The following is a 24,822-nucleotide window of genomic DNA, read 5'->3' on the forward strand; positions in this document are numbered from 1 at the left end:
AAACATTGAAATAAGGGTCTCTGCAGGAACATTTCTGGGGGGCATATGTTCTTAATAATATTAAGACAGAGCTCAGAAATCTAATCAAAGGTTTTGCTGCCTTCCTGCTCCATGAGGTGTTTGTTATGGTCCAGGACAGACACTGCCCTACCAAGCTGAGGTAGGGAAGGGAAAAGGGGATGATGCTGGGTTGGCGTTGCAAGAAGGGTGCTGGGATCTGAGGGGTGATGGGGTGATCTTGCCAAAGCTCGTAACACAACTCTTGCAAAAGAGGAGGTGGTAAAACCTAGTTTTCTTGAGTCTCAGCTCTGCGCTTCTCCTCCATTACTTGATTTTCTAGAAGCTTATTAACTTGTGTTGTTAAAAAGCCTGCGTTCGCTTGTTTTGTTTTGACTTGAGGTTGTTTCAGGGGGGAAGATTGTGTTTTTGCTTTGAAGCCATCTCCACAGCAACTAATGGCAGCACCACACAGAGGTTTTGACAGGAGTTACAAAGGAAGGACACAGCACAGGTTAACCGCGGCACAGCAGAGATCTTGATTACATCCACGTACACCCAGCAATTAGGAGAAGAGAGAAGGAAAATAAGAAACAGAAAACACATTAGGGGAACTTAAGTCCTGAGAGTCTCAGGGATGGTTGTACCTACATGATGGGCAAGGTGACCACAGCCCTGGTGCCCCTGCGGTCTAGATGCACACCAGGCTGCTCCAGGCACTTGACCTTCATCTTGTTTGGGGATTCATTTAGGTGGGGTTGTTCCACGCTGTGCACAGGAACTCAGCTTTGTGTTCCAAAAGGGCCCCAATCTATAACGCAATGTGATTTTTGAGGCTGCATGTTGTTAACTGGAAGGAGCAATCCAGCCCTGGCAAAGAGCTGGGCTGGATGAAGTCATCGAGCTCGTCTTTTCCCCCCGCCTGTAATTTCCACCCTGGAAATCATCCATGTCTCCCTGTGAAATCTGCTCGGCCCGGGATGAGCAGGTGAGGCTCAGAACCAGAGAAGAACTTTTTATTGCCCATCAAAAAAGAATAAAACCCCTCCTGGCAACCCCACTTCTTCTGCAGTTGTTGCTTCATAGAGAGAAGTCCTGCTTCACAGAGGGGGACTTCTGTAACAATTTTGGGGAGTCGTTAAGCTGTCCACCTTTTGGCTGCTCCACAATGGTGGGCTGGATCTCCAAGAGCAGCAAGCCCAAGGCAGTTAATCCTGGATTTAGGAACCTGAAGGTTAGTTGCAAAAAAGGCTAACAAGGATTTGAGTGCTGGTGATTGCTGTCTGCAGTGATCTTCTACAGACCTTTCCTCCCTGTGTAACTGAGGGTAGCCGATGTTTCCCTCTGTCATCACACCACACTAATATTCACGTTTAGGCTTAATTGCCTAAGGTGGTTGTTGCCTGAAGAAGGGTGCTGCTAGGGAAGGGTGCTGGGGGAGCAGAGCTGAGCTCTCCCTTGTAGACATCTCCCATCAGCAAAGAGATGAAGGAATTAGTGGATTTATGGACTTTAATGCCAGTTACCTAAGCCAAGAAGAGCCTTTGTAGCTGGAGAAAAGCTTCCCTTGCCACTGTAGGCAGGTGGGAGCATCAGACTCAGATGGCATGCGTAAAAGCCTCTTTCCTCCTGCAGGTGAATGACTCTCCAGGCTGTGTGCTGACTCCAGGAACCAAGAAGGAGCTTCTTCCTACAGAAAAGGAAAATGTTGTATGCCCAGATCCTTGCCCTGGCAGTGGCTGTGGCGCAGTACAGAGCCGTGGCCGTTCATGAAGGTACGTGACAAATGGGCTATCATGAATGCAGAGCAGCTGGGGGTGATGCTAAGTCATATCAGGGAGAAAAAGACCTTTCCCAAGCAGCTGTTTCTGCTAATGTCATGGATACACACACAGATGCTGTAATGGTGGAGCTGTAGTGCTGATGCCTTTAAGTTCTGCATAGGGTCCTTTTAGGTTGGGATCATCTGGCTAACCGAGCATCTCAGCTGGGTCCAAAAGGCAGGCAGGACTTGAATTGCTCCACTAGGATTTATGGGGAGATCAGAGCTCTGCTCAGTCTCCTGCCCCTAAGACTGTTGCACCTAGCTGCTCCAGAGGAAGGTGGGGAGGAAACGAAAATGTGTCCCCTCCTGATCCCTCTTCTGATCGCCAAGAGTTGGGACAAACCACCACACAGGGGATATGAGAGAGAAGGCAGCCTTGAAGCCTCCTGCTGCTGCTTAGAGAGTCGAGATGGCACAAGGGCTCACCTCCTTCCTGGCTCTCTGTCACCTGTACAAGCCCACAGAGAACTTTTGGTGAGGAGGAGCTGGGCCCAAAAGGCAGGAGACAAAAGGAACCCAGAGAAAAGCCTCATGGAGTTACAGCGTGATCTACAGCATGTCTCTGTAGGCTCAGGGTCCAGCTAGGAGGGGGAGGCTCTTTGTGAGCGTCCTACAAAGCTAATCCAGAGCTCCCAGGACTGTCACGGGGCTGGGTATGAGCCAGTGGGTCCCCTCTCTTCAAATTGTCCTGCAGCAACAAGCCCTCAGGCTTTGAAGGTGTAAATTCACCTGGGCTAACTCCAGCACATTCAACAAGGAGTTAATGGAAGCTTTGGCATCAGCTACAAAATTAACTTGATTAAGTTGCTGTCCGTCAATTAAGCCAATATACTTGACTATAATGCTATTTAATTCAAAGCTGGGAACAGTGCAATAAATCAACGTTTACAGATGTCTCTGGCAAACCTGTGATTGATGAAACGTGGTAATTTTGGAGGTGCATGGAAAATTTCAAATAAAATCATATCCCCCTGTGATTAATATAGCTGTCTGTGTTGGTATTTTCTCCAGAAGGTACCAATCCAAATATGCTTAACATCACATGTTTCCAATGACAGCTTCAGGTACCTGATCCAAGCAGCAAACGCTCTCGGGTTTCATTGCCAGACTGGCCCCTCTGGAAAGGCGCTCAGCATCTCCCAGAATGGGCTCTGGTTGCCCCTTTATAGATGAAGGAGCACCATCCTGCCCTTTTTAATCCCACGGAGCTCTTGCTTGTTGCCTTTCTCTTCATTATCCCTGGATGCAAATGAGGGCAGGAGCATTCTGTAGGGCGAGCAAGACTCCCAGGGGCCAGGCACGGGTGGAGGAGGCTCTCTGGGGTTTTGGGATGTGGAGAAGTAGGTAGCAAATGTCCCCCTGATACCAATGGCATTTTGAGCGTGTTTTCCAGATCAGGGCCGAAAAATGCAGGTCTCCCAAGAAAAACTGTCTGCACTGCCTTGAGTAGCTCCAAGAAGTGGGTGATTTTGGGAGGGTTGGTGGGTGGTCTTCTCCATCTTGTTGAACCTTTGTTGGGATTTGCTTGTGGTAATACAGGTTGTGGTTACCCTGGGAAGATGTTGAACGATTTCCACCCGTTCTGAGGTTAGAGCCAAGGACTGGCATTGCCTTTCCTCCAAGTCTTCTGGGGGAACAGAGACGTCAAGGTGAAAGCTAGGGAAAAGGGGTAGATCCAAAATAGAAGTGTCAGCTGGGAAAAGAGCTTATGGTGATCTGCTGTTAGCAGCTGAGCTGCCTCCAAGACACCCCGACATCTCAGCTGAAAAGCACTTACGGAGGACTGAGAAGGGAAGGGAGATATCAACAGAGAGCTCCAGGAAGGAAAATTGAAATAATTGTCTCCCATTTTTGTCAAGGGCAAGAGCTTTATATTTCCAGCTGGGTACAAGTAAAAGCAAAAAGAGCAAGCCATTATTTTTCTGCAGTAAACAGAACTGTTAAGTCATGAAGAGCTCAGTGTCAGGAGGTACAAAGAAAGATGAAGACACTAAAAGCCTTGGGTAACAAAGACCCTTGGATTGCCATCCATCCCTAGCCAGCAAACGATCCTCTGTCCTGCTGTGTGGCCAAAGGAGATTGATCAGGGACACAGGAATGAAGGAGAACATGAAACCTGCATCTTTCCAATACCTTTGGGGAGCCTGCTTATAGAAATGGGGTAAAAGTCAGGTGAATTGAAGAGGTTGAGCTAAAAACAGACTTTCTGTTCGCAGCAGAAGCGTGAGAAACCCACCTAGCACATCTCCCCAGCAAACTGGAACAAATGCTGCAGCACGGTTGGGTGTGAGTTGGGTCTCCAGACCTGCAGCTGAAAGTCAAGGCAGTGGCTGGGTGAAGTCCAAAGCAGCAGTGACACAAAATGAAAAAAATGTGAAGAGGTTGAGCCCAGTACTGGTGAGCAAGACACAAAAAGCTCTCCTCCAGTAGTCAGCACGGTCTACTTTTTAGTAGCCCTACAGTAATAACTCAGCGCCTATCTGCAAAGGAGAGAAACACCGAAGAAAATATAAATTTTGAACACCCCTTGTAGAGCCATCATTAATTTACGCATCCCTAAAAGTCATCAGATTTCAGTCCATGAAATATATTTATTGGAGGCCTAAGGAAAATTAAATTCAATTGAGACTGAACACTGTATAGGGAAATATGCCCCGATGTTCCTTAAACAAATTTCCCTGTACACCTATCCCTTCCTTGCCAGCTGTCATCAGATAGCTCTGGCTTCTACAGAAAAAAAATGTTCAAATTGTTCGTTCTTCGCACAAGATACTTTTCATGCTCGTGGCCGCTGGCAGCTGGGCAAGAGGGGAATGTTGCAAAGCTGAATGTGTGGAGCATCCCGAGCTCTCTCTGTGCTAGACTGGAAGACTTGGTTCTTTTAGCGCTGGCAAAGCATGGGTGGCCAAGTGGCCCTGTGTCTGCACGAGTGTCCCACATTGGCTCTGGAGTCCCTGATGCAAGCCCAGGATGGTTGGTGGGGTGGCAGAGCCGCCACGTTCCCAAATTTCAGTTGTGTGTGGCTTAGGTGTCCATGTCTACCTCCAGGCATATGAAACCCCAGGCATCCCATTGCCTCCAGCAGGTCCTACAGACCTGCATGCCTTGATGGATCTGGGTCTCAGTGTTTGTGCTTCAAATTAGAAACTTCCCCTGGGTAAGAATGGCAAAAATGGGGAATTAGGAGGAAATTAAAGAGAACAAAGCAGTCTGTTGCTCTGGGAATCCCATGATTACCCACTTCATTGGGCCTAAGCAATATTCCTTAGCTGCAATATCTTGGGGGTTCACCTGACTCAGAGGGGTTTAGCTCCTGACTGGCTCATGGCATGGTGTGAGATGAGCCTTCTTGCCCTTCTTCTCCCTCAGCATGCAGGACAGCGGAGGTGGCCGATATTTTGTTCCTCGTGGGGCAGTCACAGGGCGTAGGGAGGGAGAACTCCCGGCTGGTCAAGGACTTCATCAGCAGCATGGCCCGTTCCTTTGAGAACGTGGTGATGGGCAAAGGAGGCATCCGGCTGGCAGTGGCGCTCTACGGGGAGAAACCAAGGTGGGTCAGTCCATCCTCTACCACCAGCACCTGGGTTTCTATAGCCCTATGGTTCTAGATGGGCAACCATGTCCCCATGATTAAAGAGCTCTTGTTGCTCTGCTGGACCATTACAAGAGCAGAGCAAGAGTTCAACCTCCAGCAGTGCCACCAGAGTCTAGAGGTACTCGGCCATGGGGAAGTCTTTCAGGGCAGGGAGGCTGATATTTAATGCAGCCACAAGAAATTCCTCGCCATCAAATTTTAGATAGTGTTTTATGGTAACAGGGCTCTGTGGGGCTCATAACCTGGACTCCCTTGACCAATGTGAAGAGGACTCCTTGCCTACATATAAGCCTAATGTGACCAGCTAAATGTCAACATTATCGCTCGTCATTGCTATTATCAATGCATCCTTGCTATACCAACGGTGTTTTCTTGCTCCTTATTCACCCGTATTCCCCCATTTCTCATTCCCAGGATGAGTATTGAGCTCACGGATTATGTGACCATTGAAGAAATCCTGGTGGCAATTCAGGATCTCTCCTTCAAAGGTGGCAACTTAAAAACAGGGTCAGCCCTGACGTTTGCGGCTCACGCCATGTCTCGCCTGGACATGCTGCGAGAGGATGCAGCAAAGGTAAGTGACCTCCTGTGATGACTTCCCTGGTGTCATCCTCAGTAGGGATCAGACCTCTAACTTCTTCACCTGAAGGCATGAATGAGCCATTTGGTTTTTATTTATCCCATCTGATTTTTAGCTTGGAGTTGAGGTACCACATTTAGGAGCTCATTCAGCTTCAGGTCACTTTATCGGTGATAGAGGGAGGCAAGGCACCTCCAGATTTTCAAAGGACTGCCTCACTTTTTGAAAATGCTCGTGTTTCCCCACAGATTGCAGAGGTACCCAGCATTCCAATCTTAAATGCCTCCAGCTGAGTACCCAAATTCGGGGCACTTACTGCATAAGCTGACTGAGCAGGCTCAGGACATGATAAGGACAAATCAAGAAGTTGTGGTGTTGGTGCACGTAGCTGTTGCTAATAGTCCGCTAATAGCCTTGTTACAAAGAGTTGCAGCACAGTTAGCATCTTGCTCAAAAAGCAGACATGTTGCTGTCTTTACGTATCAAACATCAGTTCTGTATCATAGGTTTCTTCAGATTTTTGGGTTTTTTTAATTATTTTGTTCATAATTTCTAAAGGATTCTGAGGGTGCAAAAGAGAAGGTGTTGTTCATAATTTCTAAGGGATTCTGAGGATGTTGCGTTCTGGGTTGCTCTGCAGGCTGCATGAAGTGGTTCATTCCACTCTGCTCTGATGCTAAACAGTCTTGAAATCAAGAAGAGGACAGCCCCATGGGGAGTGGATACACCCCATGCATCGAGTCTGAAACGATCACAGCCAGCTTTCGCCTCCCATGGGCCTCCCACATTTGCAGCTCAGTGCTGCACCTTCTCTTTCACTTTGAGATCCTGCATGGCAAACGCAGTCTGTGTGATCCGTGCTATCAGTGTGGTCAGTGAGACCTGGTTTGGGTGACAGAGCAGGAGGGAGAACGTGACAATACAGGTGGGATGTGTTAACCACCCCAACTGCCTGCTTAAAGGTGTTGCAGCAGGGTATGTCTTCATTATATCATCCCATGCACCAGCCGCATCTCCTGCTACGTGATCTGACACGGGGGTGCCCAAAAAGCTTGTTAGGTCTGGGGTTGCTGAGTTGGCTGTCATTGAAACCCAGGCTGTAGCTGAGCGAGTTTCCTACCACCTGATAGCACCATCCAGGTGCCAGTGGCCAAGTGCGTTGTCCAGGGTGCAGCTGAATCCTCCTTTAAGAGCTGCTCTTGTGGACTTGTAGGGGTGAATCCTCTCTCTGTGCTCACATTAATCTCCTTGTCAACCCAGAGTTACTGCCCCAAGCAGAGGTGAGATACAGTTGGGCAGGAGGAGACATGCCGAGAAGATGCTGACACAAGCATCAGCTTTTATACTCTCTGCCTTCTCAGCTCGTGCTCATGAAAGCTGATTTCATGCGAGTTACCCCAGAAGTTATCAAAGGATTTATTTTCAAGTGCCCATCCCTTCAGAGAGATGGACTTCATCCAAGGTCTGACTAGTCAGTGTGAAAATCCTGCACCTGTCTCTGTGACCTCCTCATGTTGTGCTCTTCCATTCTCTGGCTCTTACACCAATTCTTGCAGGTAGTTGTTTTGATCACGGATGAGAAGTCCGGCGACTTAGTTGAGGATGAAGCCCGGGTCCTGCAGGATAGGGGGGTGACGGTGTTTGCTGTAGGTACGTATGGACACGCTACGTTACATGGAACATCACCACCAAATACTGTGTGCACACCAACATTCAATCTACACACTGGGGAAGGTTCCTGATGCACAACAACCCCCTCCTCTAAAAACTGCACCCGTCCCGAGGCTCAACCACTAGCAACTACTGCAAGTACAGCAAAATCACATCTATGCTGTGCTTGGTATTTTTTGTGGTTGTCGATAGCTGATTTATTCAGTGGAAATCTGCGGTTTTGCATCTGTCAAAACTACTTGCGAATGCAGGAGGAGTTCAATAAATAGTTCCATAAAAGTCAAAATGTTTTGATGTGACATTTTCAAAAATGAAATGTTTTTACTTTTGAACCTTTCTCTTAATGGGGTTCAGAGACCGACTTCAGCTACTTTAAACATGTCCTTCAGAATAATTCCATGGGCAAGGAAAAGTTTTAGCACCTCCCTGCCCCCAAGAGCTAAATACAGCCATTTGTTAGAAGTCAAATCCTTCGTTCACCAAACATTTCGGGGGGAAGAAGGGGATGGTGATGGTGTTTCCTTATAGAGAGCAACCGAGTCATTTTGGGCAAATGTGAGGTAAAATTAGGGAGGGTTGGTTTGTTGGATTTTTTTTCCTGCCTTTTTTTAATTCAGCCACAGGAAAACCCTGCAATTTTCACGCAGCCTCCCAAAGTCCCATTGTCTGTCCATCCATCAGAAGGGCAGAAATGTCTCTGTATCCCGTGAGAAGGATGAGGCCAGATCCTGCCCTGCTCCTTTTCACTCTCCACCCCAAGAGAGCTTTTCACCTCGCCCCATTAGCAGCTGAATCCCCTGGGTCAATCTCTAACATGCCTCTGGAGAAACCCTTCACCTCTTTATTGATGGCTTCATCTGCTTCACCACTGCCTGTCCAACATGAGTTTCCATTCCTTGTTTCATCCTTCACCGTGGGCAGCATGACTGCAAAGCTGGTGTGAAACTTGAAGGCCAGCACATTGCTCCAGCTTGCTCTTGACAACCCTTGCCAATCCCTGGCCTGCTCCAGGGATGGTGTTTGATGTCTTCCATTCCTCTTCTTTTGTTCTTCTAGGGATTAAGGGTGCTGACAAGAATGAACTGAACAAAATAGCTTCAGAACCCACTGCAGAGCACGTGCTTTACATTGAAGATTTCCACCTGCTCCACAACGTGGCCCCCAAACTCTCTCGAAGGCTCTGTTTCACTGCCTCAGAGCCGCCACGACCCATCAAACAGACTGTACAAGGTGCGTCAGGGCTCTCCCTTTATCCTGCTTTCCACCTGCTTGAACTGGCCCCTTCCCAGTCCCTGGATATGCCATCCACACCACGGAGGTGGACCTCCTGCATCCCCTCTGTTCATCACGAGGGAGCTTTAGGGGTTGGATGATCCTAGAGGAGCAGCCAGCTCATGGAGCATCTGTTGCTTGGGGGAAGTGGTCCTGTGTATTTAACTTGTGTCTGCATCTCCATGGTTTGGCTGGTGATACCAGATCCTGAAAGTCTTGCTGCTGATTCAAACAGAAGGAACAGCAGTGGGCTGTGCCATCAATTCTGCCCCTTGGGGGCTTTCATGATGGACCTCTCATGGTGAACTCTGGCAGCAGAGATCAGGGTCTCAAGAAGAACTTAGTTCCTTGCAGAAGATGCTAAAAGCAGCCAAAGAGATTTCCAAAGACATCTAGATCTCTCCCCAGACAGATACTGATGTTGCAGCAAATCCAGAGGTGGTACCGATGAATTTCTGGCCCCCTCTTGGCACACAAAATCATGAGAAGATGAATTAAAAGCTGGGGCAGAGCTTGGGGGAACTTCACCCAAGCCATTTGAGGGTGGGTTTTTGTTCTTTCCTTTCTCTGTGGTTCTGTAACCCTTCAGGGCTGCCTGTGATGTTTCACGGAGAGTTCAAGCTTTCTGGCCAAATATTCTCTGATGGCAGTGAGAAGTGCAGGAAGGAGCTGATGCCCTGTGCATTAAGCAGGTCTTCACAGGTGAAATGTCGCCAGAACCAGTTTTGTTTTCCCTTCTTGTGCTGTCAAGCAATTTGCCAAAAGAAAACCTGCTTGTGTGGCTCTGGCCTGGAAACAGGTCCCAGCTGCTCCTGTGCTCTCAGTCCGAGTGAGTGCCATCTATACCCAAGGCTTTCTCTGCATTGAATATGTTGACTCCATCAATGAACAACATGCACATGTCCATCACTGGTGCCATCACGGTCCAAACCAAAGGCTTTTCCTTTCTTTTCTTTTTTTTTTTTTTTTCAGCTGAGAAGATCATCGGCCCCCGGGATTTGTATGTTAGTGAGCACAGCCACAGCTCACTGCGACTCACGTGGATGCCAGCCACAGGGAAGGTGACGGGGTACCGTGTCCATCTGCATCCCTTGCTGCCTTCAGGGCAGCCCATTTCAGAGGACCAGCGGCAGGTAGAGTTGCATTACCATTTTGCAGACCACCATTTGCAGGTCCCGGCATTAGGGGTTAGCCCTCTGCTGAGGCTGCTGATGGTATATCCTGGGTAGAAGGTGGCACCATCTCCCTCAGCCATCCCGGTCATGGCCCAGTGCATTGGCATGAATTCCTGAAGCCGCTTGCTTGAAGCGAAGGTCTGTAGGTAGACCGTCAGATTTGCAGGTGTGTTGATTGATGATGCTAATTTTGGCATTGCTGTTGTAGCGAGATGGAGATTCTGGGAGTGACGGGTCCGGGGAAGGTAGGGTGGAAGAAGGATGTGGCACAAATTGGCACAGACTCCATTGGAATCAATAAGAACAGGTCAATGGGAAGCACTTTTTCTCCCCTTTCCTTTATGATTCTACCTCTCAAATAAGCCCATCCAGCTTTCCTAGCAACGTGCCCTGTTCCTCTTGCTGCCAAGATTGTTCATCTTGGTAAGATATCTGCGTGTTTTGGTTTTGGATTTGCCATGTCCTTGGTGTGAGGGATGCTGCCATGTGTGCCAGCTTGCCCCAGTTCAGCTCGATCACTGCACAAAGTCTGAGAGAAGGGTTGAAGGATATGCCTAAAATCTTTGATTTCTAATAATAGAACAAAGCTATGAAAGCATAAATTATTAAGGTTAAGATTATTAATTGTATTAATTATTAAGATTGTATTTAACAAGAATGATCATCCTTGGCTGCTTCAGAATCTCATAAGAACACAGCGGAACACAGAAGTTGTCTCTACCTCTTTTGCCCTCAGGTTACAATGAAATCTCCCTCCATGAGCTTAAAAGAAACTTTCTTTGCTAAAGATGGTTGGTTTTCCTCCATTTTTTTTTTTAAGGGGATTGGGGACCACCCTCACCCTTATGAACACTTTTGTTTTCATGGAGTTTTCTGGGCTAACTTGTGAAACCCAGACTTGGCACTGTCTGGTGTCAGTGCTATGTCCAGTGTGAAGTCAGGCATCATTTGAGGATCGCAGTGTTCTGAGTTAGTATGTTTTAAGAGGCTTCTGCTCATGGAAGTCACTTTGCATCAAATGTGAAGCCTCATGCTCCCACCCTGTTGCAAACATGAGGGTCTTCTACTGCCATGGAAGTGTAATGATGTCCTTTGTCCCCCTGTGTGACAGATTGTGGTGGATGGTGACAAAAGTACCGTGCTGGTGACTGATCTGAAACCCAACACCAAGTATGTCTTCACGGTGAGGGCCATCTATGCAGATGCCCTTCGGGAGTCAGCAGCTGTCAAGGGGAAAACAAGTGAGTGTCTCTTCTGCAGTCATCCCTGCGTGTTCCTGGTCTGTGTGGGCACAGGAAAAAAACCACCCCAAAACCGTATGTGGGAGGTGTGAGGGATGGAGAGGTAGGAATGGGTAGGAGGAACATCTGTGCAAATGTCCATGGTGTGGGGTGCAGGGTTGTGAGTGGGTGCAGAGTAACCCATGCGGTTAACCCACTTGAAAGCAGAGGGTGCAACCTTCTGGATAACTCACATCATCTGGTTTAATAACCAGCAGGATTTAACAAATCCAGGCAGGGATTCAGTTAATGTAACACTCGTGTACCTGGGATGAGAAAGCTTTTGGAGACCCTGGACTGAGAAACGCAGACATGAGTGTTGTGTTTAGAATATACATCTCTCCACCTTGTTTTGGAAGTGGGTGGTCCAAAAGGTTTGGGTTGGCACTATGCATGCACTTAGGGCTTCCTTTCACTCAAAGTGAACACCAAGGTGGTATGATCATGGCCTTTACGAAATGCCCCTCGTAGAGACCTCTGGTCCTATCAAATGATCTCTGCTTCCCCTGGATTGCAATCTGCCACACCAAATTCCTCTGCTGTCACAAGGCTGTCTGTAATGACAAGGTTCTTGGACACAAAGGAGCAAATTCACTCTTGGCCAAACCCAGGGGTGCAAGACACTGGGTCAGATGGGATGGATGGAGCGGGCTTTGTCGCAGAATTCTCTGCACTACTTTAAGGGGTTTCAAGGGGTGTACTAATTCTGTGCTTCCCTCTCTGTTTTGCGTGAAGTGCCAAGTCTGCTTTGCCCAAGGCTTTTTGAAAAGAATTATTCCTTTCTTCCTTGTCTTTTTTTTCTTCCCCCACCCCCTGAAACGTCTTAAATTGTTTGTCTTCTTGAGGGAAGATCTCCAGCAGGATGAATAAATAAAGTGCCTCAATGAGGTTGATTCGCATGTACTTGCCAGGAATAAGATGGAATGTCTTTATGGGTGGAAATAAAGTCATTTGATCTCTTTTCTTATTATCCCCAACATGAACCCAGAGGCTGAAGGTATAAATCTGTCTGTCATGGGTGGCTGGATCAAAACTGGCTCTTCTTTGTAAGAGGTACATCCATAGGTGCAAGTAGCATTTGATTCATGTGTCCTTGGTCAGTCTGCATGAAACCACTGTGGAGTTTTCTCTGCTGAGGAGGAAATGCCTTGAGGGCAGTTATTTCACAGTTCCTGACACCATTCAAAGAGGAAGCCCACAAGCACTCCGCCTTGGGGCTTTTCAGCTCGCTTTTCAAGCAGACAGGGTGGTGGTTTCTTTTCAGCTGAGAGAATAGGGAGAACTAGTGCTGCTTTGGCATTGTGCCTTTGTGCCTCTTTGTCCGTGAAGACAAGAGGGTCTTTGACATGACACTTTATTACAGCACTGTCTCATCAATTTCTGCAATGTTTTTGTACCCCAAAGCACCTGTGCCTCCGGTCACTAATTTCCGTGTGATAGAAGAAGGACTTTTTAGCTTAAAGGTGGCTTGGACACCTCCACTGGGCAAGCTGGAGGGCTACAAGATCTATATCCCCAGAGGTAAGTTCAGATTTCATCAATTTTTCTTGGAGTTTGCTTTAAAAGGAGCAGTCACCTGAGGACAGGAAAGGTGCCATTTTGTCCAAGAAACAAAGCACCACAGCTCCTGGCATTACTGTGGAAGGAGATCAGGTTAGCCTCTTCCAGGCAGTTTGTTTCCTCCAGGATAAAGGAGGAGAGTCCTTTGAAGGACTTTCTTTTGAAGAACAAGATGAGGGTGGTGCTGTGGAGGCCTTGTACCCATTTGCACTGTCACATCCAGACCTACTGTGGATGACTTTGTACTCAAATGCCTGCTTTGCTGTGGATGGGGGTGAGTTCAAGCCTTTGGTATGGCTCACACTCACCTCTGTGTGATCTGGAGGGCTGGGACAGCACAGATATGTCAAGCCTTAGGTACAGACATAACTCTCAGCAACATCACATGGGTTGGGAGGAGTTCAATGATGCACTTGAACCAGCTCCTGCGCATGCTCTTCACCGTGTCGTGAAGACATCACCATGGGATGTAGACAGGCAGTGGGAAAGCTTCACCATCACTCTTCTCATTGATTTTGCAGCCAACAGACCAGGAATGACCTATGAGCAGGTTCTGCGGGGCGATGTCTCTTCCCACCTGCTGGATAACTTGCAGGAGGATAGGGAATACAGCATCAGCATCTACGCGGTGTACCCCCAGGGACCAAGCCAGCCTGTGGCTGCTGTAGGAAGAACATGTAAGAGGTTTGACTCCGCGGCTGGTCCCTTCTTGCCCTGGGCACTGTCTTCACAGCCGTTGCTGTTGATAAGCACCTCACAGTTGGTGGGTGCTGCAGTGTTATGGTTTGAGGAACTCACAATAATTTCTCATTGTTTAGGCAATTATTCTCTCACCTGATGACCCCTCCCCACCCGGGAAGGGGAATCGGAGAAAAACAAGGCAATCCAGGGGCTGAAATATAAACAGATTTAAGAGAATAAAACTAGATAATTAACATTAATAGCACTAAAGAACCAACATTGATCCTGATACCAATATAAAACACACAAGAATTATACTCAGCCCATTCTATCCGTAGGAAGCTGTGCACTCCCAGCAGAGGACAGCAAATGTGGGACACTGCGAGCGCTGCAGGTTCGGGAGGAAGGGAAGGGCTGAGGGCTCCAGCACCGGGGCAAGGAGTTCTCAGGATGGCAGCCATCAAGGGAGAGAGAGAACTCCCCAGCAAACTTCATAATTTATATTGACTGTGCTGTTCATAGTATGAAATAACCCTGTTGGCCAGCTTGGGTCAAGTGCCCGGGTCTCGCTTCTCCTCGTCCCCACACCTGGTGAGCTCAACAACACTGAGACCTTGAAACCCACACACCATAGCTGGCTGTAAAGGAAATATTTTCACAAATTCCAACACTAAAGTCTTCTAAAAGTACAGTTTTCCTGAGCATTAGAAAAGACCTTACTGACAAGTAAAATTACTGAAAGAGAAATCAATCCTGTGTCGCTCAAACCAGGACACGCAGCTACATGTGCATCAAAGGGGCAAGGTTCAACAGGTCCTTCCTAACTCCAATCTTGAGCCCTGGTTTTCCCCCATCACATGCATGGACATGGACACCCTCAAATACCATGATGCTGCTTGGGAGGAAGGGTGGAGGATCTGCCAGAGCCTCGCTTGCCCTCCTGTTTTGCACCCCTACTGCATAAAGCAAGTGAGGTAGTGCATTAGAGGTGTTGGTCCTGGAAAACAGCGGTCACGGGTATGGTTGTCTTCACCACTGCTTTTATGAGATGCCTTCAGCCTGTCAGGGAGGGCAGGAGGCCTTGTAAATCCCTCTCCTGCTGGCAGGCAGGTTGGAGGTACAGAGGGGCAGGGAGGGCAGCCAGCAATGTCCTCCACTGGCAAGTAGGTGCTCTGAAAGGCTTGTCCCCTGTCCTCCTTCCAGTGAAGCTCCTGCCTGTGAAAAGCATCTTGCTGCAGAATGAGACCACCGACACGCTCCAGGCAAGGTGGAGCCCCGTCCGGGGAGCAACAGGATATAGACTCACCTGGACATCAGCAGGTAGAGACTCGGGAATGGGGTGCATGCAACCAGCAGGGACATGGAGAGACAGGAGCTGTGAGGTCCCCGGGGCATTGGGTGCACTGACACCTTCTGTGTCCAGACATGCAGCAAGAAGCTGGAGGAAAACAGGTTTTTTGGGTCTGAGAATGGTGGATTTTTCTGCACGTGGGGCCAAATCAGTAACTTGCAACAGAGAGCCATACCATGGGTGTTGATGGTAAACTCCACCATGGATGCAAAAATACCTGTAGGCTAACGGGTATCCAGCCTTGTTAACATGGGATTAGTGCCAGATTTACTGGACCTGAGTAGCCTCTGGAAAGAATTAATAGCTGGAGTGAAGCTGGTAAAGTAATCCATCCAGAGCTGTACATCCCATAGCCCCAGACCATCAGGGGTTACCCCCTTTTTGGGATGACAAGTATCACGTTACAGACTGGAAGCACCTGCGCATGTTCCTTTTCTCTCTGCAGCGCTAAGACCTGGCTTCATCCCCCAGCATCCCATAATGCATCCTCATTCTCAGACAAACTGGTGTCTAAAGACAGATTTGCATTTGCAGCTGGAGCTTCTCCCCCTGCCCTGAACCCAAACATATTTTCATTGCTGGTGTGGGGGAGCAGAAGTTAGAAAATCAGGTTTGATGGCATATTTTGGCCTCGGGAGGTGGATGTTTCTGTGGTTCAAAGACAAGATGGGGTGTCAGGACACCTGGGCTCCATCACAGGCTTTGAATAAATAGCACGCTCTCCTCTGGCTCGGTTCCCCTGGTTATGAAGTAAGGAGACATCTCCCAGGGAGGGGGGGGGGGGGGGTAGTTGGAGAACAGCTCTGAAGGTCATCAGGAGAGAAAATTCTTTACAGGGAAGATATAAAACTGTTTTTATTGCTTTGTAATGAGTGGTTCTCCAGAGGAAAAAAAAAAATCGCAGCACCCCCCCGAAAACTCAGCTGTTTACCCAGTCCTTGTTCGATACCCCAGCTAGAAATGGAGCATGCATGTCCTCAGCCTACCACATTATTGGATGGGGGACACCCCTTCTTGAGGGGACAGTGTGTGACAGCCTCCCATGAAGGAGCAGGGGCACATCACCTCCACTGCAGGTTTGCTCTTTCCGAGCAGCTCTTTCACCCGATACTGGTTCACCCCCACTCCAAGGGTGGCAAAAATCCCAAGGGACAGCCCACCCTCATCACCAGGCCCTCCAGGGTCCTCCTCCCATGCTCCATCCCGTCCTAGGGCCATGCCTTACGGGTGCAGTGGCATTGGGATGGAGACACCTTCTGCCCATCCCCGTGCAGCCATCCCAGGCATTGTGGAAAGGTTTGATTTTTCTTCTCTGACTTCTAAGACAGAGAATAGATAAACACAAACGAGCGGCTGATGTGGAGAGGAGGTCCATGGCTAGGGTGGGAGAAGGGGGATGGGGCTCAGGGTGCTGGTGGAGCAGAAGATGGGGACATGGCACCCTCCAGTGACCAAACTGCAAATGGCAGCTTTCCTCCCCAAAACCCCAACATACTGCTGCCTGTGCCTCTCTGCCCCTCTGAAACGGGGTGTGACCCGCAGGGATTAGGTTTTAACTCTTCTCCTGCCGTGCCGAGAGGCTTAGCCAAGCAGTTGCTAGTCCACAGCGAGGATACAGAAATGAGAAAAAGTCTTTTGTGGCATCAGTTGGGCTCCAGTGTCCTGCAGGGGAGGCAAGATGACTGCAGGATGGGGTGACCCAAGGCTGGGCAGGGTGTGGACCCTCTTACGGGACTGCTCGCAGACCCATACATGACCATGTGTGTGTTCCTACGTGATTTATTTTCTTTGGCCTGCAAAGTCCTGAGTTACCTTGATCTACTGATGATCACTAAGGTCTGCCCAAGCAGCTGTGGGTTACTTCTACCTGCATATGCATTAGCTCCGCAACCAAGATTTGTTGCACTAAGCCTTGTCCCTACCACCTTCGGCTTGAGGACCTTGCCGGCACGTGTACAAGTCAGGAGGATGAAATGCTGTTCAATCTCGCACAATTGTGTTGTTCTCAAGTGGTTGGTTGCATGATTGCCCGCTGCCCTCCCAGACGAGGAGACCCAAGGAGGGTGGTCCTCCTCGGTCTGACCCAATGGAGCTCAGACATCATTTCCTTTTGCAGAGGGTAACATCCAAGACGTGAACCTCGGCAACACCTACAGCTATTACATGATCCAGGGGCTGCAGCCTGGCACAGAGTACACCGTCACTATCAACCCCATCTTTGGGGACATCGAGGGCCCGGTGGTGAGCGGTAAAGCAACAACAGGTGAGTGTCCTGCAGCAGGGGTGGGAGCCAGCCCACGCAGACGTGGATGGGGGTCAGGCTGTGCTGGCTGCACAGAGCTGGTGTCATTTGTAGTCACCACATTGCCTGTCATCGGTGCAGAAAGCAGTCTAGATCATTACAGTTTTGGGGGGCCACTTAAAAGCTGTTGGGACCTTGATGCAATTGGCCAACTTGGTTGTCTTGCAGTGGCATCAAGCACCGTTCAGATGCTGAAAGTAAGTGAGATATCCATTAACAGCGCTCTGGTCTCCTGGGACTCGGTTGCTGGGGCCACCGGGTACCGAGTGGCTTGGGGTCCTACACCAGGTAAGATCCAGCCTGCATCACCTCCACCTCTTTCTGTAGCACGGGAGATAAGGCACTGGGAATCTCAGGGGTGGTGGGTGTCAGGGCAGGCCCAGCTCATTAAGTGGTCTGAGCAGCCCCTCCCACAACTTCAGGGCATGAATTGAAACCAGAAATTATTCCTGGACCTGATCTGCAGTGCCAACAGACAGGGTCCATGCAGCAACTACGTTCAGCCTGACCCCAGGACAACACATATCCCAGCGGGTGCAAGGGCCTTGCACCACCTTGCATGGTCATCCAACCCAGGGGCTTTGCAACTCCCTGGAGATGCTGCAGAGGGTTACAGCACGTGTTGGAACCACCCCTGGACGGTACCACATTACTGTGGGCCCTGGATGTGAGAGCTGGTTTGGTTTCTTCAGTTCTTCTTAGCTGGTTTGGGTCCTTTAGTCATTCAAATTCCCAAATAAGTAACCATAGGAAAACTCTCTTGTCCCAGTGCCTACATGGGTGTCCTACAACAGAGGTTCAACTGGGTCAGAGATGGACTGCTGGGGAAAACATAGTGTCTTTCCCAGTATGCAACAGAGCTGCTCTCCAGACTCTTCGGTTTTTATCCTCTTCTATTTTGTTTTCTCCATTCCTAAGAATTCTTTGGCAAAGACCGTCCTCGGCAGCTGGCCCTCAACAGGTCGATCACAACCTACCAGCTCCGCAACCTGGCCCATGACACCGAATATGTGATTTCCCTCTATGTGCTCTTTGGCTCAGTGGAGGGACCAGGGATCACAACCTCAGCCAGGACATGTGAGTACAGGCGGGACGTTCAAGTAGCTACCACAGCACGCAACCCTTGTGTGGCTGATGCAACCTTGTCTATCCCTACGATGCCCTTACATCGTGCCTCCTGCACCCCACTTCTATCACCAGCGGTTGGTGTCAGGCACACCGTGGTGGTGGTCCTTTGCCCTGTTGACTTGCTGTGCCTGGTAGTGGAGACCATGAGTCCCAAAGGCTGTGGGGTTTCTGCCTGTGAGTCTTCAGATGCAAACTGGAGCCAATGTGCTCTGCAGTGGACCTGTTCATGTGCTATGGGCTTGGGCAGAGCTTCAGATATGAGCTGCCCAATCTGCGCACACTGAGCTTCCAGGCACCCTGAAATCCAAACCAATGGCCGAAGTCTTCAACTCTGTCAAAGAGTCCAGCTGGAAAAGACATGAGACCTAGGTAAATTCTGCTGTAGGGAGCTATAGGGAGATAAAGGGAGAGGAACATCTTAATGTGGTCCTTTCTGTCTGGTGACGTAGGCTGTCCCCTGCCTCAAAGAAGGGGGGACTCCAAAGGGCTGTGCTGGAAGATCAGGTTGCTGGACAAGAGGCAGCAAACTCTTTGGGGAAAGATGGTGGTCTAGTTGGTGGCCAGGGCTTGTCCTCCTATGGCAAACTTCGAGGTTGCTGCATCTTGGGGGGAGAAAGGCAGCAATGCTGAGCATGGTGATGAGAATGCAGAGGCGAGATTTGTACAGTAATTTGTACGGATATATCCTCAGAGAGGTTTAAAAGTGGCAGAAGGTGACTAGTAACCCTGTGATACAGTATGGAGATATTGGGCTGACCCTTGTGAAGAGCGGGCACAGGCAAACACTGATCAGCACCCGTGGGAGGTCTGCGTGGATGTTTCACCCTGTGAGAAGCGTGGGAGCACTGGGATCTGGATTTCACAACTCCCTGGATCCCTGTACTGCCTGTCCTGGGCTTGCAGAGATGCTCCCACCTGGATCTAGGGCAGAAGACACTCCTTAGTGCTAAGGGAGGTAGGATGTACACATGTGGCCCAGACCTCAAGCAGTGCAAACCGGTGTCTCACAAGGTGAGGATGATCAGACAGTGAGGATAAGCAGAGATACAACTTTTAACTCTTTTACATAATTTTGGCCTCGTTATACTGACAGCAAGGAGCCCTGTTGGACAGTAGTCTGATGCTGTCTTCATCTTGCAGCTCCTCTTGGCTACGTCTCCAATTTCAAGGTGATGTCCTACACCAGCACAAGTCTGTCTCTGGTGTGGAGTGCCACCGCAGCTGCCACCAAATTCAAAGTCACCTGGAGCCCTGTGGGAGCAGACAAAGGTGAGGAGAGAAAGGGCGCACGTACTTATTCCCGGCACAGACCCATGCCACGGCCATGGGAGCCATCTTTCCAAACTTCTGATCTACTGCCTGGGATAGGAAAGAGATCTATTGAGAAACATGGTCCTCTGCCGGCATCTCTTGGTGATGGCTCCTTCCCTGTTTGTATTTGTGCACTTCTATTTATGAAGATAATCCCCAAAGCTCTGAAACAGTAGTACAGCAAGGAATAGCTATTTCCTTTGGAGGGGATGCCACCAGCCTCACTGGTGAGTTACAGGCTCTTAAGTATCCCTTTTTTTTTGGCAGAAAAACAAGTTGCCAAGACTCAGTACCTGGGCAGTAGGGTGTTGGCTTACCGGATTGACCACTTGCTGCCCAACACCCTGTATAAAGTCAGTGTTCGGGCTGTCTTCAGCAAAGCGGAGGGGCCAGAGGTGACTCTGACTCACCACACAGGTATGTCCTGGTGGAACAACCCTCTTTATGTTGCGAAGTAAATGTTGGATGTATGCCAATGCCATCCTGTGGCATTGCACGTTGATGATGGAATGACGTGAGTAGCCCCCATAGCTGGTAGCAATAATCCATGGCTGTTTCCACGGGTAGGAGGGAACGTGTCCTTCTGGTGTGTTAAACAGGCTTGGCATAGGTAGGCAACCCTGAACGCATTAACACGCTCCCTGGTGTTGTTTATCACAGCCATCTCAGGAAGGTAGGAGCCTCTCTGTAGGCACCACTCAGAGTCAACTCACCAGCACACACTCTTGAGGTCTGCCATTCCTTGATTTGTGGCTCTGCCTCTTCAAACTTGGGGTCCCGAGTCCTTTCAGTGTCCTTTTCGTGTAAGTTCATCTGAACCACAGTTCCCCTCAGTGTTTGAAGATGCATCTGGATGATCTGTCCTCTCTTGGTGCCCTTCCTCATGTCCCTGTGTTGTGTCACCGGAGTTTGGTGCAGGTGGTAAGAGATGTGGATGAGATTCCTCAGCTTGACTGCACGGTGCTCCTCTCCATGGATTCCTTAGGAAATGCAGCGTGGCACCCCTGGATAATGTCTGGAAAGTAGATATTGCATACATACCCAAATCTTTCTTCAGTGCCATAGCTTAGAGCTGTGAACTCTACATAACTTGGGCTGTTACTTCAGACATCTCATCCTGGTGAATTTTTGCAGCTCCCCTTGCAGACTCCGACCCTATCCAGACCGTTCAAGATCTGAGGATTACTGACACTGGCGTTAATAGTTTGAAGCTGTCTTGGAGGAGGCTTCCTGGGGTAACTCATTATAAGATATCCTGGGTGCCATTCAATGGTAAGAATCCTGCTCTCTTAGTGACGTGCAATATGAGGACAGAGACCGAGGAACCCCAGAAAGCAGGAGCTTAGCTTAGCTCATTCCTCATTCCCACCGATGATCGGGGTAGATGGGGACTGTAATGTCTACGGGAGTCGGTTGAAGTGCTGTAACTGAGCCAGGTTTTACTGGCTAACGAAGTTATGTGCTGGATATAGTCTTAGTTGGGATTTGGGAAATCGGGATTGTTGTTCCCTTCCAGCAGCATATGTGATGCCTTTGTGACCAGATCTCTCACCTGCCCATGCCTCAGTTTCCCCATATGCAAAATGAGTACATAACACTCCTCCCTGGCGAGGTCCCATAAGATATGTGGGAGAAAACTGCTGTAACAATAATTGTTAATAGCAATTACCCTGCCCTGTCTCTGTAACACTGGATTTTTTTGAATGGCTCCTCTTAGGTGGCTTGGAAACCTCCCAGGTGGTTGCAGCAGAGACAGTCTCCTTCACGATCCCTAAACTGAAGGAGAGCACCACCTATACCATCTGCATGTCTGCAATGATCGGGGGACGGGAGGGAAGCCCCACACTCCTCACAGCCAAAACTTGTGAGTACAGAACCACTGGGTGAGGACAAGAGCATCTCCATGTTAGTACTGGGGGCTGTCTCTTCCTAAGGGCTCTGATGGGAGGTGAGGATGGAAAAAGAGCAATGTTGGCTGTTAGACACCTTAATACTTCTCAGGTCCCACCAGCCAGCAAGCCAGAAAACTGCATCGGTCCTTTCTTATTATTATTAAGAAACATTGGGACTTTGCCTGTCTTCCCCTGCCAATAATCACCGTGAGATGCTATTTTTGTGACACATTATCTTGGAATTACCTCTGTAGTTACAATATCTTGACCATTTCCAGTCAATAAAGGCAAACATCACTCATGATGTGGCATCACACGACTTGATCGATGCTGCAGAATAGGCAGATTTGGAGATCAAGTGGCAGAGAAGATCGGGGGTGTGGAGCCAGCGCTGTGGTTGCAGGGAGCACAAGTGAGTGGGCAAAAACTTTATTGCCCATCTCAACAGCTCAAATTTCTCAGTCAGTTTAGAGAAACACTTGGTAGTGCAGGCTGAAGATCTGCCAACAGTTATTTGCTAGAAGTCCACCAATTCCCACCAGCTGAGGATCTGATCTGCTTCAGCTTTGTGGAAAACCCCTAAAGTGCTGCAGGGGCTCTTTCCTCTCACCAGAAACATGGTATTTTAGGAGGCAGAAGGTCTCCAAAGCTGTTTGCAGGTTAAGGTGTGTTTCCTGGCACACATATCTTTGTGCCCTGGGGTAGATATCATCCAAGAGATTCACCAGCAGCTGGAGCTGTGGACAAGCATAGCAGAGACGTGCTTCATGCTCATCATTTCTATCTGGACTTTTTCCTTAGATTTCAGAGGGGCCAGGATTTGAGCCTTCCAAGGGAAGCATCAGCTTCCTTTCAGCTTGGGCAAGCTCTCAGTGGTAGCTTCTACCCACCCGAAGCTTGCTTTCTTTCTTCTCTAACAGTGGATTTACCAAAAGTGACTGAGTTCACACTGCAGGAGGCTGCGGAGACCAGCGTTTTGCTGACTTGGACGGCTGTTCCTGGGGCATCTACGTACCTATTAACATGGCGATTGTCCTCAGGTAATGTTTTTTGGTGGGGGAAGGAAGGATGATATGTGATTTGTTCACCTCCTATGTGAGCTGCCCTGTCACCCAAGGGCATTTGAGGATGGAGCATAGACATATGTGGCTTGCACTGTGGTCTTGTGGTCTGTTTGAATGGCTCGAAAGCTGCCAGTGGAGAAGGACCTGGGGACGTTGGTCAACATCTGGCTGAATATGAGCTGGCAGTGTGCCCAGGTGGCCAAGAAGGCCAACGGCATCCTGCCCTGTATCAGGAATAGTGTGGTGAGCAGGACCAGGGCAGTGATGGTTCCCCTGTACTGGGCCCTGGGGTGGCCCCACCTCGAGTGCTCTGTTCAGTTTTGGGCCCCTCACAACAAGAAAGACATTGAGGTGTTGGAGCATGTCCAGAGAAGGGCAACAGAGCTGGTGAGGGGTCTGGAGCACACGTCTGATGAGGAGCAGCTGAGGGAACTGGGGGTGTTCAGCCTGGAGAAGAGGAGGTTGAGGGGAGACCTCGCTCTCTACAGCTCCCTGAAAGGAGGGGGTAGCAAGGTGGGGGTTGACCTCTTCTCACTAGTAACAAGCGATAGGACAAGAGGAAACGGCCTCAAGTTGTGGCAGGGGGGGGTTAGATTGGATATCAGGAAAAAATTGTTTCAAGAGGAAACGGCCTCAAGTTGTGGCAGGGGAGATTTAGATTGGATATCAGGAAAAATTTGTTCACAGAAAGGGTTGTTAAGCACTGGAACAGGCTGCCCAGGGAAGTGGTGGAGTCACCATCCCTGGAGGTATTTAAAAGATGGGTAGACATGGTGCTGAGGGACATGGTTTCGTGGTGGTTTTGGCAATGTTAGGTTGATGGTTGGCCTTGATGATCTTAAAGGTCCCTTCCAACCTAGACAATTCTATGATTCTGTGATTCAATACCTGGTCTTAGAGCCAGGTGATGCTACAGAAAATGCAAGAGGCAGGTTTTAAAGGGGAAATTTCTTTCCACCACCAGCCTTAGGTGGCTGCTGTTTCTTTCAAGTGTCATGACTTGTGTCTCCAAGTGCTGCCCAGTTTGAGCTGTGGCAAATGATGCTGTCACTGATGGCACCAACACTTTTCCTTCTTTTGAATGGATCTGGACCCTGTTTAGCAGAACAGAGGGTTGACCCTGGGGGCTTCCATGCATCATGTTCCTACATCTCAGCTTCTTCATTTGGGTGAAAAAGAGGGGGGAAAATGGAAGCTGGCCCACTGCGGAGGCTCATAAGATGACCCTTTTGGCCATTGCAAAATTCTATGGTGAAGAAAAAGGAGGTGTGAAAATTGCTCAGGAAAAAGCCTACTGGTTGGCATTATCAGTGTCTCTTCCCCTAGAGTCACTTCTTGTCCAACAGAGATAGTTGCAGTGAATGAAAAAAAATGTTGATTTTTGTCATCCGCACAACCATAATTTTTACCTGTTTAAAAGCTTTGCTGTATAGTAAAGAGCTTTTAAAGCTTTCTTAGTCATTGCTTACAATTTCTAGTGTATATTTCTTTTTCCAATTGATTTGGCCATACAGAGTTTGCCCTTTGAAAGCACCAGCTATATTATTGTTTCCTGGAGTGGGCTTAAACCTCTTTGAATATAGCAACTTTCCTGCCATTGTTGCTTCGGCCACTAACTTTTTGCTAGAGATCACTTCATCTTCACAAGTCAATAAAGAAAACGAATCTGACACAATTCCCCAGCGCTCCCTGCAGTGTTTTTTGAGTTACCACGTTGTCAGCTTTAATTTTTTTTTTAATTCCAAGGACATTTTGGTATTGGCAGCTTAAGACTTGCAGCATATGTCACTCAGGATGAAGTCTCCTGTGGTAGCATCATTTTTTTGCTCTACATAATATAGATAAGTGATTAGGGAACTGAACATTTGGTTCTCTAGGGTGATTTAAGTGATCTAATGCAACCATTCCCCTCCTGTGCCATTCTGTTAAAATATCGATCTGTAAGTATTCAAAAATCATTGGTTTCAGAGTTGTCAGGGGCTCAGAAATGGATAATACCATGTCTGACAGTCCCCCTGTGCCCTCGTTCGATCGATCCTTCTGAAATAGGTTTATAACTATAGATTTAACATTCCAATCAGATGAATCTTGCCACCACATTTCAATAGTACCAACAAGATCAAATTTATGCTCATAAG

At 48.8% G+C, this 24,822-nt stretch overlaps 2 protein-coding genes across 2 annotated transcripts in view; one reads left to right on the forward strand and one right to left on the reverse strand.

Moving 5' to 3' along the window:
- Positions 1-728, reverse strand: part of SLC35B4 (solute carrier family 35 (UDP-xylose/UDP-N-acetylglucosamine transporter), member B4) — a 57,973-nt gene extending 57,245 nt beyond the window's left edge. The window contains exon 1 of the mRNA XM_009883021.1: positions 649-728. Within this exon, the coding sequence (XP_009881323.1) occupies positions 649-728 (80 nt within the window). The remainder of the gene's footprint in view (positions 1-648) is intronic.
- Positions 729-1,165: 437 nt separating this feature from the next.
- The window catches only part of LOC104284662 (collagen alpha-1(XIV) chain-like), a 99,190-nt gene continuing 75,533 nt past the window's right edge, over positions 1,166-24,822 (forward strand). The window contains exons 1-17 of the mRNA XM_009883022.1: positions 1,166-1,231; positions 1,667-1,772; positions 5,192-5,372; positions 5,832-5,991; positions 7,554-7,647; positions 8,725-8,898; positions 9,913-10,073; positions 11,227-11,356; positions 12,725-12,916; positions 13,477-13,632; positions 14,840-14,956; positions 17,104-17,250; positions 17,458-17,577; positions 18,208-18,366; positions 19,558-19,686; positions 19,996-20,145; positions 21,446-21,592. Of these exons, the coding sequence (XP_009881324.1) occupies positions 1,166-1,231; positions 1,667-1,772; positions 5,192-5,372; positions 5,832-5,991; positions 7,554-7,647; positions 8,725-8,898; positions 9,913-10,073; positions 11,227-11,356; positions 12,725-12,916; positions 13,477-13,632; positions 14,840-14,956; positions 17,104-17,250; positions 17,458-17,577; positions 18,208-18,366; positions 19,558-19,686; positions 19,996-20,145; positions 21,446-21,592 (2,389 nt within the window). The remainder of the gene's footprint in view (positions 1,232-1,666; positions 1,773-5,191; positions 5,373-5,831; positions 5,992-7,553; positions 7,648-8,724; positions 8,899-9,912; positions 10,074-11,226; positions 11,357-12,724; positions 12,917-13,476; positions 13,633-14,839; positions 14,957-17,103; positions 17,251-17,457; positions 17,578-18,207; positions 18,367-19,557; positions 19,687-19,995; positions 20,146-21,445; positions 21,593-24,822) is intronic.

Source organism: Charadrius vociferus, unplaced genomic scaffold, assembly GCF_000708025.1.
Source record: "Charadrius vociferus isolate BGI_N301 unplaced genomic scaffold, ASM70802v2 scaffold32, whole genome shotgun sequence".
NCBI lineage: Eukaryota > Metazoa > Chordata > Aves > Charadriiformes > Charadriidae > Charadrius > Charadrius vociferus.